Genomic DNA, 16070 nt, shown 5'->3' with positions numbered 1-16070 from the left:
CCTTCACTCTGGTCTTAGATGGAGAAAATGCCTTGCACTCGACCCCATTCTTTGTCATTTTCTCAAACAAATGTTTATCATCCCTGTCTGTCCCCTCTCTGTCATCCCTGCTGCCAACAAAAATATAATCTCTCATTTTAAGAAACACACAAACACCAAAAAAACCCCTTTTAATTGATCCCACCATCCCCATTAGTCATTGTCCTATACTTTCTTACCATTATTCCTCCTCCCTTCTTCTCATCTCAGTGTAGTCTAAACTCCTTTCAGTCTGGTTACCCAGCTCATCAAACAGTTGAAATTGTCTTCTCCAAAGACACTGACTTCTTATTTTTAAAATATAATAACTAAACTAAAAAAAATAAAATAAAATAATTTTCCTCAAATAACATTTTTCTTGAGGATCTCTCTGCAAATCTTGACACTATTGATCATCTTATCCTCCTGGTTTCCTCTCTAGGTTTTTGTGACATTGTTCTCATCCTTCCTGTATATTCCATTCCTTTTGAGTCTTCTTTGCTGATTTTTCATCTATGTAGTGCCCACTAAATCTAGGTGTTCTCCAAAGATGTGTTTAATCCCTAACAGTTTATAAAGGTCAAATGTTAAATTTTCAATGTGAACATTTATTGCTCAGACATCAGCAAATTCAACAGATAAGAGCTTAATTTATTGTTTTGTTGGTTTCTGGACTTAAAATTATGGAGAATTTATTAATGATGCATATTAATCTCAAAAGTTTGTCGAGTATGCTTTTTTTAAGAGCTGGTTATTAATCATTTATCAGCACATTCTGGCCTGTTTTCTTCTTCCCCTTTTTTATTCTCCAAGGTTATGCCCTAGGTTTCCTTCTCTTTTCTTTCTATACTATCTTCTTTACTCATTTCAACAGCTTCCATAAGATCAATTATCTCCATGCAGATCCATTTGAACCTATGTTTTTGTTTGTTTGTTTGTTTTTTCTATCAGCATCTGCTTTTTGGACATCACAAATGTCCAAATGTCTTGTAAACATCTCAAACTCAACTTATCCAAAAGAGAACTTATATTTTTGCTCTCTTCTTTCCAACTTCCCTGTTACTTTTCAGGGAACCACCACCCTCCCATTCCTTGAGGCTCAAAATCTAAGATCCTTCACTTGAACTCTTCACACTTATCCAATCCCTTATTAGATCTTGATATCTGTTTCTACCTTCACAACTTCTTTTACAAACATGTCCTTCTCTCTATACTCATGAAATCACAACCTTAATTCAGGCCCTCGTTACATCGCTCCTGGATTATTGCAATTGTCTCCTAACAGAACTCTTTGCCTCTAGTATGTCTTTGAAGTATGAATTTCATTCTGATCATCCTCTTAAAGTAATGCCACAGTTCATTACCCTTTCAACTGCCAAGATGTTTTTTCTAAGGCACAAGTCTAACCGTGTCATTCCCTAGTTGGAAAATTTCTGTGATTCCTTCTCTGATAAACTATTAGCAGCATTTAAAGTTCATCATAACCTGATAACTTCCTAATTTTCCAATCTTTTTATACTATATTCCTTATAGTTGCAGTTCTTGCAACTATACTTGCAGTTCTTCAAAGAAAATAAACCTGTTTCCCCAACTTTCTGGCTATCTCCCATGTATGCCATGTTTGGCTGCCTCATATGTTCCTTTAGCTTCCTACTTAATTTCAAGGCTTAGTAAAATTTTACCTTCTTCAGGAGACCTTTGTTAGCCCCCTTTTTTGCTAGTGCCTTACTCTCTGGGATTGCTTTCCATTTGCTATTTACCTGATTATTTATATGCTGTCTCCTCCATTATAAAGCAAATACCTTGACGTCTAGGACTGGCTTTTACCTTTCTTTACATCCCTAGTATAATGCCTGGAACTTAGTAAGAATTTAATCAATCCTTCTTGACTGATGGACTTACTTAAACTATATAACATTTTTTTGAAAATTAAACTATCTGGACATTGGTAAATCTTTGGTCAGGGATGATTTTAACATGCATGCATACATATATACATATTTGTTTGTATACATACATATAAGTATGTATATATACATATGAAAGAGAAAAACTGCTTGAGATTTCGACAATAAATGAATATCTTATAAAACTTATTGATAGATGCTTTTTGTATTTATAAACTTAGTTAATTTTTTTCCTTATTAGAAAAAATTTCTTAAATTAATTTAAAAATTTTTTTAAATTTAATTTAATTAGTATTTTAATTTTTTTTCTCCTCTCTTTTCTTTACTCTTATTTTGCTGATAAAGATCCACATCCAGAGAACAGAAGGATGTGACCACATGACCTGTTCACAATGTAACACTAATTTTTGTTACCGGTGTGGGGAAAGATATCGCCAGCTCCGATTCTTTGGAGACCACACATCAAACCTCAGTATATTTGGATGCAAATATCGCTACCTCCCTGAGAGACCGCATTTAAGGAGATTAGTGCGAGGCTCAGTATGTGGTAAGTATGTAATATGATTTTTCAGAATTTTACCACATGGAAAAAGTAGTTTAAATATTAATTTCAAATTTGCGGGCTAGAAAATGATATGGAAATGCAACTAAGTTTATATAATTTTCTTTGGTATTTATACCTCCATTATTTCAGTTAGACTATTTTCTCTTTCCTACACACAAAACAAGTAGTTAATTTGAAATCTACACTTCACATAATTTCATTTCTTAAGTGCTAACCTCATGAACTTTTCTTTTTAGCATCATTTGAATGAATTAATGTATTTAAGTAAGGTGATATTCTCCCAAATATTCTTTCATGGGGAAAGAAAGTGACTCCTTAAAAGCTTTAATTGGGTTTTATAATCAGACTTTTGTCTCTCTTACATTTCTTTTATGTTTTTCTCTTAACTGTTGCTATTGGATTTTCTTTTTACACCACTTTTGTTCAATGGTCAATTAAAAAAAAAAAGATTAAAAAAGAAGAGAATTTTTGCTTTTGTTGAAAAGAGGATCTTCTTCCCAATCTATAAATCAAATAGGCTATTTTGAGAATATTTTAGAACATTTATGGAACTTTTATGTAGTGTTCCTAAAATCCTAAGAGATGTTTTCTTTGACATTGCCCCTGTCTTTCTAATTTTATGATGCAAGCTTTTTTTTAAACCAATTACATTGTTTTCATAATACAGATTTTTATCATTGGGATATGAATTTATTTGTAGAATCCATTTATGGACTACTTATATCTGCAAAGAATGTATATTTTGAAGATGCAAGAGAATCTCAGAATTGGTAGAAATCTCCAAGATATATTTCTTCCTTTTCACATGCTTCATCTCTATCTTATAGTTCTACCAAATTATTGTTTCGTAGGACAACCATAATGTAATTTTCTTAGTCATATGCAGATGGGTTTTTCTTTTTAAAAAGGCAGTTTCTATGTTTGGGAAAACCTATTCAAAACCTTCGTTAGCTGTATATTGCAACAAAATTCCACTAAACTTTGTACATTTCTATTTGCTTAATTGAATATCCTCAATGTGCTTTTCAGAAAGCAAAGTATAAAAAAAAATGAAAGCAACAAACTGGACTACTCCCATTTAGCTTATTCATTATGCAGTTTTTATTCTCTCAAGTGGTAAAGAAGCAATATTGCTGAAGGGAGAGTAAATTTTCTGCTCTATCTAATTGAGATTAGTTTTCTGAAGGATATAGGCTTGGAGATGAAATTTCAATAAAAGATGACTCATGAGATGAATTTTAAAAAGAGGAAAATGTTTGCAAGAATCAAGAAAAAAAAGTCAATGACATCATGGCACTAAAGAGCCAAATTGCATACAGGAGAGAGTCCTAGAATTACTAAATTAGAACAAATGTCAGAGATTATCTAATCTATGAATTTGAATGGGTAGAAATTACATATTTATTTTCACTGACCCTTTCTCTGCCAATTTAGCATTTCCTTCAACTGTGAATGTAAAAAATAATTATTATCAGAAGGTTTCCTTAGGCTTAGACCACCAAACAGATCCAAACACATAAAAAAGTTAAGAACTTCTAATCTATTTCAGCACTACTCTGAAGCCTGAATGCCTTCTATAACATTTAAAAATAAATGATTATCAAATCTGTACTCCAGGGTTTGAAATCACTCATTCCTAGAGAATGTTGCTTCATTTCAGGCACATTTCTTCTCCAATCTATGCTACCTCCTATTGTAAAATTAATCTTGCTAAAATAACACTTTTATCCTATCACTTCTCTGCTCCAGAGTTTGTGGTGACTTCTTATTGTATATCAAATCAGTTCTAAATTCCCCACTTGACTTTGAGACACCTCTATAATCTGACCTCATGTTAATTTTATAAAAACAGATTCATCATTGCTATTGGGCTGACCTACTTACTGTGCCTCACAGACAAAGTTGTTATGGTAAAATAGTACTGTAAACCTTAAAATGCTATGTAGATGTTATTATAGTAGTTGCTGCTGATGTAATTTTTATGTCTCTGCTTTGTTCATGCTGTTTCCCTTTGCTGAAAATAGTCTATTCTCTTTAAAATCTTTTCTAATTTTATCCGTTCTTCTTTCAAATAACTATAAGCCAGGAGCAGTGAAGTGATATAGTACATAGAGCATTAGTCCTGAAGTTAAGAGGACTTGAATTCAAATTTTGTCACTGATATCAGCTATGTGATCCTGGACAAGTCTCAACCCCATTGCTTCTCTCCCCCCCCTTCAAAAAAAATGGTTAACCAAAGCCAAATAATAATTTTCCCTAATTATTCCGCATGTATTAATTTTGTCTCCCACATATCAATTTGTCCCTTGAGTGTAGGACTTTTGTATTACTTAACATGTTTTTAAATTGTATTTAATCTATTTATTTTCAGTCTACAAAGGATATAATTAGTAGTTTAATCTGGTTTATAGAATTGTGAGATACTAACAAAGAGCTCTGAGTTTCTCCTCTTAATTTTTATCAACTTTCATGTCAACTTTAAAAATTGGACAGTGTAATTCTGTACTCATCCCTTGGAGATAGAATCACTTGGGGATAGAATCAGTATATTCTACCCACTGGGCCTTTAGGGTTATTATTAGAGACTATTCATTCTCATCTCTTCATTAGATTATTATTAACTCATGTGCCACCCAAAACTTGAGATGGATTATCTCATTTTTTTCTTTTATTTACATTTTTTTAAAGAAGCTAAGTGTCATAGTAGAATAATAGAATAGGAGTTAGTATGCTCTGAGTTCGGATCCTGCCTCAGATATTTGCAATGTATCTTCCACCCCGCCCCCCGCAATACTTGCAACATACTCCCCCTTAACTCTTCCTCCTGATTTCCCTGACTTCTTTCAAAACAGAACAAATTCCATCTCTACAATAGGATTTTCCCAATTCTTCTGCTAGTAGTGTCTTTTGTCTTGAGATTACCATTTATTTATACTCTGTATATATTTTATATACATTTTTTTATGTTTGTATTATCTTCCCAAGTAAAATGTGAACTCATTTAGGGTGAGTTCACTGCCATTTTTGGTTTTTGTCTTCAACAATGCTTGGCACTTAATAAATGCTTGTTGACTGATAAAAGTTAAAATTGCTCAAGTTTGTAAGAGAAAATTAATATTTGTAGAGTTGTCATAGTGCCTGGACTGTTTTAAGAAATGTATATTGTGTTTATAATGAAGACATACATCTCCACATGGGTGTGCCTATGTATTATTGTTCAATCATTTTCAGTTTGGTCTGACTCTTCATGATCCCATCTGAAATTTTCTTGGCATAGATACTGGAGTAGTTTTCCATTTTCTTCTCCAGCTCATTTTACAGATGAGGAAACTGAGGCAAAAAGGTAAAGTGACTTGCCCTGAGTCACACAGCTAGTAAGTATCTGAGGAGGTTGAACTTGTGAAGATGAGTCTTCTTGACTGGGACTCTATCTACTTTGTGTGGTGTTCTTTTTCTTTAAAATAATATAATGGTTCTCTCTAGGTGCAGGTTTCTTGGGGAGGTTTTCTGGAGGCAGCCTTAGTTTTAGCTTTCTTAGAGCGCTCTCTCTCTCTCTCTCTCCTTGGTTCTGAGAGCTCTTGCAGCTTGTCCTTTGCCTCTGCTTTCTTCTGCCTCCAGCCAGCACAAAGATGGAATGATTCTGTCTTCACCTCCAAGAGGGGGGTTGTGGGCTTCTGTATCTCCCAGAGTATTCCTGGCTCTCAATCTCCCAGATTGCTCCTCTCTGACTCTTGTTGATGTTTCGAAGTAATTCCGTTGAAGCTCTAAGAGCTTCAATATATATGATCTCCCAAAGGTTGACTCCTTCTGAGGAAGGGATTAAGGGAAGTGTGAATTTGGTATCTCATACTAAACCCTGAAATCTCCCAAACGTGTGAACTCCAGTGAGTACTTAAATACATTAGTGAGCTAGAGGATTTGCTAAGTACCATGCTAAATTAGCACTTTAAGGATTCCAACAACTTTGCTATATTTTATACACACACACACACATACACACATATTGCTGCTATATTATATATATATCTGCATATATAATAAAATATGCATATGTGTATGTATTAATGTACTGTACTTGTTTGTATTTGAAAGTGATGGTATATATAAATCCATAAAAGGATGGATTGAACATACATGTTTACATACTTTTAAGTATATACATACATATACATATATGTATCTGTGCCTTGAAGTACTATAACTATATTTGACATTGAGTAGTTTTTCCCCCCCTTAAGTTGGTTCACCTAAGTTTTCACATTTTTCTAGTCTGCAGCTCAAGAAGATTCTATCATTCAACAAGCTTTACAGAACAGTAAAAGTTACTATATTTTCATGACTACACAATTCTTCCCTAATTTATACTATAAGGAACAGAAATAGCAGCTTTTTTTTCTAATGCTTGTTGAACTGAAATAAAAAAAAAATGATGGATAAAGAGGTAATATCCCAAAAAAGTGATCTGAAGAATCAGTCTTGCGATTAGGACAAATTGGTAAAGTTTCTTTTCTATTTCATTGCATATCTATGATTCAGCATTACTATGGGAAAAGACACTATAGGTATAATTATAAAATAGTGAAACTGATATTTTCATCAGTAATTGTTTTTAAGTACCTGTGGTATGCCAGATATTATGCTAGGTATTTCAAGATTTAGAACTATACCAAAAGGCTATTAAACTTTGTTAGGTCCTTTGACCAGCAATATCATTACTAGATCTGTATCCCAAAGAGATCATAAAAAAGAAAAAAGGTTCTACATGTACAAAAATATGTATAGCAGCTCTTTATGGTGACAAAAAATTGGACATCAAGGGGATATTGATCATTTGGAGAATGGCTGAAAAAGTTGTGGTATGATTGTGATAGAATACTACTTGCTATAAGAAAGTTTGATCAAGATGATTTCAATAAATGTGAGAAGACATATATGAACTGCTGCAAAGTGAAGTTAGAAGAACCAAGAAAATATTGTACACAATGGCAGCAATATTATATGATCAAGTGTAAAATATTCTAATCAAGACAATGATCCAAAATAATTCCAAAAGATTCTTGGTGAAAAATTATGTCTTCCAGAAAGAGAATTTATGAACTTTAAATGTAGATTGAATCATGCTTTTTACAAATTTTCTTTATATTCATTTTTGTTTGCATTTTCTTTTGTAACATGGTAAATATCTTTTGGATAATATGTTGGTTAATGGATAATGTTTTGGTAAATAGGAAATATGTTTTGCACCTATAGAAATGAAATGAAATCAAATTGCTTGCCTTCTCAAGGAAGATTTTTTAAAAAAATAATTATAAAAAGTATTACATGTAATTTAGTTTTACATATAATTGAGAAATATTTAATAAATTAAAAAAATAAATAAATACAAACACCAAAGGATCCCCACTGTAAGATACCTAATAAATGATCATCTATCTTTTGGTTAAAGACTTCCAAGAAAGGGAAACTTATTGCTTCTTGCAGTCCATGCCACTAATAGACATATTATATAATATGTAATATATAATATATAATAGACATATAAATAATTAGCAATTATTTCCTGACATAAAGCCTGTATTTACCCATTTGCAACTTCCACTCATCATTCCTAGTTCTGCCCTCTGACCATATAGAACAAATCCAGTCTTTATTTCACATGAAAGCCCTTCAAATATTTAAAAGACATCTATCATGTCTTCCTTGAGCCTTCACATCTCTTGGCTTATATCTTCAGTTTCTTCAACCAACCTCTCAATTCTTTCCATGTTCTCAAATTGTATGATTGATAATTTGAACCCAAAAGAATGTACTGCAGGCTCTGAAAACAATTTCAGAAGTGTTCTTTGAGCAATAAAATTATCATTGGGATAAGTTTATAGATTTCTAAACACTTTGCTTTGCCCATCTTTGGGATGGGTCCTAAATGCTATTCAGAAGCAGCAAGTCCATTGTCACATGGAAAGAAAATGTAGTAAAAGTTGCCATAAATAGGTAAAACTTCATTTGGTGTCCCTCTGATAATTAGAGAATGATGTAATCAATAAAGAGGTAAGGTGGGAATTAATGTGAAGTCTCTTGGTGGAAAGAAAAAAGAGGCAGGAAGAAGTGAGAAATAACTCATATTTTAATTCATCTTAAAGTTCATAGCTGTGAACTGCTGCTTTTTCTTTTTCTTTTTTCTTTCTTTCTTTCTTTCTTTCTTCCTTCCTTTCTTCTTTCTTTCTTTCTTTCTTTCTTTCTTTCTTTCTTTCTTTTTTTTTTTTTTACATAAAAGGTTTTAGAAAGGATCTGCCAGTTGCTAGTCAGAAGTAGCTAAGTCAATGTCCTATAACAAGACAGGAAGCCTGCTATAAATAGGTGAAGCCTTGCTATCAAGATCCCCATGACTAAGCCTTTGGCACAGAACAGGTGTGTCAGATAAACAGTTGCTACAGCAACTTGCCACAGAAGTTGGCTACAAGGGCGGCCAACCAAGCAACAAAGGATGCAGGATTGCTTCTAGAAAATATGGAATGCAAGGAGAAAATTTTATGTTAAGTTTTTTTTGTTATTCTGAATTTAACAAATACAAGCAACTATAACTTCCATGTACAAGCAAGAACACAAAAGAATTTTTATATGAAACTGTGAATCCCCAATATAAGCCCCCTGTGCTTTTTAACTATATATCATACTTAGCAAATTAGCTCTAAACCTTTCTAGCTTGTGTGTGTGTGCCTTTGAACCTACAAGTAACACAAGTTCTGCAATGATGTTCAAAGAGTAACTTTTTTTATACACTTTTGTTTTTGTCAATGACAAGTAATAACTATATATAAAAGTTCATTTTGACACAACTTAACATAGAAAAGAATGCACTCTGCTCATGGATACACATTTGGAGTATTGTGCTAAGTTTTGGTGCCACATTTTAGAAAGGAGATTTATAATCTGAATATAATTTTGAAGGTGCCAACTGGGAGAAAGCTTTCATTTCATAGAAAAAAAATACATGAATATTTATTCTGAAGAAGTGAAGACTTAGGGAGGTGATCATGCTGTATGCATGTCTCTGAAGACATTGAAATGATTTTTCTTTGGCTACTAAAGGCAAAACTAGGAACAATAGTTTTAATGAAAAATGACATAAATTTCAGTTGGTAAAGAAAAACTTTTTTTTAACAATTAAAGCTTCTCAAACTGCCTGGAAAGTTATAAAGTTTCCCACTCATTGGAGGTCTTCAAGCAAAGGCTGGATGACTACTCATCAGATATATTTTAGAGGTTATTCTTATTTAGATATTTGTTGTTCTAGAAGGCCTCTGAGCTCCCTTCCAATTCTGATCTTTTGGCATCCTTCAAAAATTTTAAGTTGGTGAACTGCGTTCCTGTTCATTCACATAGAGTTGTTTATCTTTATGACCAGAATTTTATTCTTGAGAGTTTACTAAGCCTGCTGAGGTTACTTAACTATAAAATTTTAGTTCAAAGAATCCTGGCTGTCCTTTCCCTGAACCTTTCAAATCTGCTCTCTAAAAATCTAGAGCATTTCAGTGCCCATCTTTCTTCGCCTACATTATATATTGTTTTACAAATTTTACTCCCTCCTCTGCCAAGATTCCCATCATTTCTTCACCTAGCTATTCTGTTTCCTTTAGAATCATTTACAAATGTCTCGATGTGGCCTTTAACTTCCACCCCACACACATACACACACTCTGGCTACAAGCCTACCTTTCTAGTTTTATTTCTTGTTATCTTCCTCTCCTCTCTATGCTTTTATATTCTAGCCAACCATTATTACTAGGTATTTCCTGAACTTGATATCCTTTCTGCCACGAATCAATGCCTGGTATGTTTCTTATTCATTTTTCCCCCCACCACTGAATCCCTAATTTCCTTTCAGTGCTATCTCCGATGTAAAGCCCTTCTTGATCCCACTATTGTTAATGTTATTTCTCTCCTCAAATTATCCTTTTAAAAATTGTATGCATGTTGCTTTCCACCAGTACAATGTAAGCTCTATGAAGGGAAGAACTTTTTTGGGTTTGCCTCTGCATACACAATACCTATAACAGAGCTTTTCTGTATAGTAAACATTTAGTAAATGTTGACATTAAACTGAAGTACTGTAGATGGAGACATTTTTCAAGTATGGATTGGACTAAAAGGTATCTGAGATTCCTCCTAACATTGACATCCTGTAATTCTTTGTTGGTATGATTTATGTACTGTAAGTTCTAATTTAGTTGTTGAAAAAGTAATGTGTTAGGAGAAAAAACATAAGTAAAAACACATCTACAGGTGTGTATATGTGTGTGTATGTTGAGAGAGCAGAGAGAGAGAAAGAGAGAGAGAAAGAGAATGAGAATAGGTGTTCCTTTTAAAAATATGTTGTTCAATATACCATGGAGTAATCATCATTTTAAGGTTGATATTGGAAGACAACTAAATAATTGATTATATTGGGTCTCTCCAAAGTCCTAAAGCTGTTTTAAGCTTTAATAGCTTAAAAGATTGATTAATTGACTTTTGGTATCCCAAAACTTTTAGTTCAATTTTAAGCTATTAAAACATTTCAGCTATTAAAATTTTCACCCAGTACTAAGACTTTCAGAATACACCCTGAATTTGTAATGACTTTGCATTGGAAATGTTGATGGAGTGGCCTTTGGAATAAGAATAAAACTTTTCTCCAACTCTAACCATCCGAATTCCAAAAACATTTTAAGAAAAATAAAGATATGAATTATTTTTCTGACTAACTTCCAGAAAGAGAGCAAATGTCACTTCCTATGGAAGCTTTATTTGTTAATTTTATATTCTTATTCAGTGTCTTTCAGTTATGATATGTTGCTGCTGGTAGAGTAGATGTAGATCCACTGATCTTACCAAAATATTGTATAAAGAGTCACTGATACATATTCAGAGTGTTTTGATGACAGTTACTAAAGAATGATGAAATAATTACTGGCTTTTTTCTTGAAGTTTGTTTCTTATGTATATCCTTTTAAAGTTAATAGTTCTCCCCTCATTACAGGGTCTATGATATATGTTTATACAAGAATGGATCTTGTCATAAATACTGTTAAATAATTCATTTGGAAATAATATCTGCTAATATTACCTTTCCTTTATTCTAGATCCTCAAACTATCTTGCTCTGGAATTTCATAATTTTTAAATTATGAATTAATTAATATTAATTAAATTTTTAAAAAACTATTCATTTTCAAATTTCATGCAATTTAAATAATCCAGTCTAGTCCAAATAGCATCTCCAAAACTGTCCTCATTATTGTAAACCTGACAAGTGGTCATTCAGCCTTGGCTTGAGGAACTCCATTAGGGAAACCCACTGTAATGTTCTGGTTGGTTTTCTGGAGATCTCTGAGCAGCTCTCCTTTCCACAGATTAATCATCATAAGAACAGTCAGGTTAAAAGTTAATTCTTTATTGTCTCCTTGCCTGGGTCCCTGCTACCTTTCTGGAAGTCCTTCAGACAGGCCTTGGTCTCAGTGGAGGAAATGCAGGAGGGCAAGTCAGCCACCACGTGGTGTGAGATGGAGTGAATCTCTCTTCTTGGCTCCCAGAGCTTGAGCTCTTGCCTCCAGTCCTCTGTCTTCTCTAAATCTGACCCTTGGCTGAGTTTATCCCAGTTTATATGCTCTATTACAATTAGATCATTTACAGTATACTGAGTATAAACCAATCCTTATATGACTAGGGAACCATTATTTGTGATAAGATTAAATCAATCATACTGAACTAGAGAACTCTTAATCGCTATGCTAAACTAGATAACCATTGTCTTATCAATTCCACTGAGTTAGTGCCTTGTAAGAATCCTTGTTTCAAGTACAGAGTTCTGGCCCATAATAACCTACTGTCTTCCAAGGAAAGCCATTCCACTTCTGGATATCTCTAATTTTTAAAAAGCTTTTCTCCCTTAATTCACCTTTATTCTCTACCCATTGCTACTAATTTTGCCTTTATCATAAATGAAGGCATATCATAGGAATAAATTAAATCCTTCATCCATTGGTATCCCTTTATTTTTATTTTTATTCATATTTTTATTATTATAGCTTTTTATTGACAGAGAATATGCATGGGTAATTTTTCAACATTGTCCTTTGAAATCACTTCTGTCCCAATTTTTCCCTTCCTTCCCTCCATCCCCTCCTCCTAGATGGCAGGCAGTCTCATACAGGCTAAACACACTGGCAACCCTTTATGTACTTGAGAATACTTATTATGTCTTCCCCTATCTGCACTGACATATATTCCTACTTTTTCTAGTTGATCCTTATTATGATGTCAACTGAAGATTCTTCATCATTTTAGTTACTCTTCTGTGGCTCTTCTGTTAAATTGAAACAACCAGAACCAAGCATGTTAATTACCTAATCAGGACAAAATACACCAAATCACCTTTCTAATTCTGGATACTGTGTCTCTCTTAATCAATCCTAAATTTACATTAGCTTTTTTGGCTGACATTTAATATTGTCATTAAGCTTGCAGTGAGTTCAGATCCCTGGATCTTTTTTGAGAAAAACCACTGTCCCACCACTACTTTTCTATATTTTGATCATGAAATTGATTTTCTTAATCTATGTGTGCAACTTAACATCTATTCCATTTTAATGTGTCAAAAAAAAACATGATCACACAGTGGATTAAGTAATTCCCCAAAGCAAGTTGGGCAAATTCTTCTTTCCACAGGGTAGAATTTCAATACAAATATCAGTTCATTATTGTTTATTTCTCACAAACTTAAAAGTACAAAAATTACAAGGTTATAACAGAAAACCTAGTAGTTTATTCTTTCTTGTTATTGGGTATTTCACAGAGTTAAACTTTGTGTACATGTTTTACTTAAAATTTCAAAGTATGGTGTTTTTCACTTCATAATTTCATACCTATTTCATTGGGGAAACTATTGATATAATTTACAATTGGGTGATTAAGATTTTCTTTGATCCAGGAAACAAAACACTAATATGATAATAATAGATTATATTTATTTGGGACTTTAACATTTGCAAAGTCCTTTATACATATTCTCAATTTATTCTCATAAAACCCTGTAATATAGATGGTATTTATTATTGATATTATGTATAATTTTAAGATGAGGAAACTGAGGCTAAAAGAGACTAAGAAGAGACTTATCCAAGGGCATACAGAGTAAATATCTGAGGCAGAACTCGAACCTATAAGTTCTGACTACAAGCCCATTATTTTATCCATGGTGTCATGCTGCTTTCCCATTTCAGATGAAGTTTAAGGGGAAAACGCCTGGTTAGAATATTGTCATATAATCTATTGACTCTCTCTTTTGTGAGCTCTCTAGACTTTCTCCCTGAATATTCAGCAGCCAATATTTAATTTTCCTCTATCAAACATTTAAGTGATTGCTTTGTCTATGGTGCTAAGATACAACATAGGTCTTGTTCTTGACAACCTTAGAGCATAAAGAACACATACATAAATTACTGTGATATACTGAGGAGGAAGATAAGTACAAAGAGGAATTCCAAGAGAAGTGTTATAAGAAATTTGGGGAAGGAAAGGTGATTTTTAATACCAGAAGTTAGAGTCAGAAAAGGTTTCCTAAAAAAATGTGGCATTGGTCTTATTCTATTTTTGGAGCTAACCATGTTGTTATAGGGTGCATTCATTCTTCTTTTCATTCAGTCACATAAAATAGCTTGCTGGATTTGGAATTTGAAGCACTGAGCCAGATCTACTTCTCATTATCTAAATGTGACCTTGGGCAAGCCACAATTTACATGAGTTTCTGTTTCCTTCTCTGTAAAGTGATAGGTCTACTTGATTTTTAAGGCTCTTACTGAGTCTTTGACCCACATCTTTATCCTTAAGTACATCTTTTTCTTCATGAATTGGTTTGAAAGGGGTATAGCAACTACAGGAGGAAAAGTTACCCATAATTGAGTTTGGTAATGCCGTCCTTGTTATGTTCAGCTTCCTCCCACTGCTAAGTATAATCTCTTTGTGGCAAGTTGGCCCATCACCATCATACTTTTTGGTCAAGTTTGTTGATGACTATAATGACTGCACTAGAACCCAGGACACCCCAGAATCAGCTGGAGTCAAGATAAGCACCCGTCTTTATTCTTGGTCTTAGGCTCAAGTTTGAACAGGATGGAAGCAGAATCTCCGCCACTGCCTTCTCCTCATCTACAGTGGAGAGTGTGTCCCTGGCTAGCTTACTCCACTCCCTAGTCCCTCCTACAATCCTCTATACACCAATCATTGAGCCAGTAAAGATAGTGGAAAGGACCATTTTCAAGCATATGCCCATAGAGTATTTGTCCAATCAGTAGTTAACCTCAAGCGCTCAGCAGTCCTGACCTCAGTGCATTGAATTCAATGGTTTCAGCCCTCTAAAATGACAAGAATTGGATCATATAAATGAAGAAAGAATAATTTTGGCATTGGGTTAGTGGTATCCCCCTAGGGAAAAGACTGAGAGAACAAGTTCTTTGGGACAAAGAAAATTCATCAGATTACAAAAACAGGGCAGTTGTGAGAATCTGTGTTTCTTTTAAAGGAAAACTCGGGTCATCTTCAGCTTTTTAAAAAGTCCTGCTAATATGGATTCCTACAGTTGAGGAGAACATTTGATGTAGTATTGTCACTATTCTGTGGAACTATTGGCCACTGTTCATTGTATGGTATAGTTGTTTCTCCAAGTATAAAGCAGGATCAAAAAAATTTCTTTCAGCTCTGCCCCCTAGAAGATCACCTCAGTCCACTAACAGCACATTCCCCAGTTTTGGGCTTTCTTAAAGATTAGGTTAGAGCCCTCCTTGTCCTGTAACTTTTCTCCCCTCTTGTTATAGCAGCTCTATAGCTTTCTATTACCATTGTATACCCAAGTTACAATCTACAATAGATAATAAGTGTCCTGTCCAAACACCTTCCATTCCCTTTTCTACCACTTAACAAAGCAGGGTGGAGGCCCAGTCTAATCCCTTTTATGGGTGTAATTTAAATTTTTAACCCCTTGAAACCTATTTCCATGTATGGTGAGGATGCCTACTGATCCATCTGAGAAAAATAATATCCCATGCTTTTGTTACCATTGTGTACCCTGGTAGGTAGAGACCCATTAAGTAAAAGCAGAATTTTCTCTACCTTGTATGAGAAACTTCCATCTGAAAAAGTAATAATATTTCAATCCAACAGAATCATTGAGTACTCTGATAGGTAGGATTATTTCACACCCTTAGATTTCTGCCTCAAGACTTACTCCTTTTTCCATTACTATAACCAGTAACCGTAGTACTATCCCATGGACTAGATTTTGAGACTTGTTTATTTCCAAACATATGGACATATATGTGTGTACATATATGTGTGCATAATGCATATATCTGTATTTGTCTATATGTATACATATATATGACTATGAAATCAATTAGCAAGCATTAACTGTTTCCCTTATCAATTACAAAAATTAAATATTCCTTCCTCTCAGAGACCTTGCACTCTATAGAAGGAGAAAACCCATACATTTATAAGTATATACAAAATATTAACATTGTTGTGAAGGCTTTAGGAACTAAGGAC

General features: G+C 33.6%; 1 protein-coding gene across 1 annotated transcript in view; it reads left to right on the top strand.

The window, feature by feature from the left end:
• Positions 1-16070, top strand: part of RNF217 (ring finger protein 217) — a 145928-nt gene that overhangs the window by 116545 nt on the left and 13313 nt on the right. Inside the window, exon 4 of the mRNA XM_031964332.1 lies at positions 2271-2472. Coding sequence (XP_031820192.1) covers positions 2271-2472 — 202 coding nt within the window. The remainder of the gene's footprint in view (positions 1-2270; positions 2473-16070) is intronic.

This window comes from Sarcophilus harrisii, chromosome 4 (genome assembly GCF_902635505.1).
Source record: "Sarcophilus harrisii chromosome 4, mSarHar1.11, whole genome shotgun sequence".
NCBI lineage: Eukaryota > Metazoa > Chordata > Mammalia > Dasyuromorphia > Dasyuridae > Sarcophilus > Sarcophilus harrisii.
Note: the sequence above shows the minus strand (reverse complement) of the source record. Positions and strands in the feature narration are given on the sequence as shown.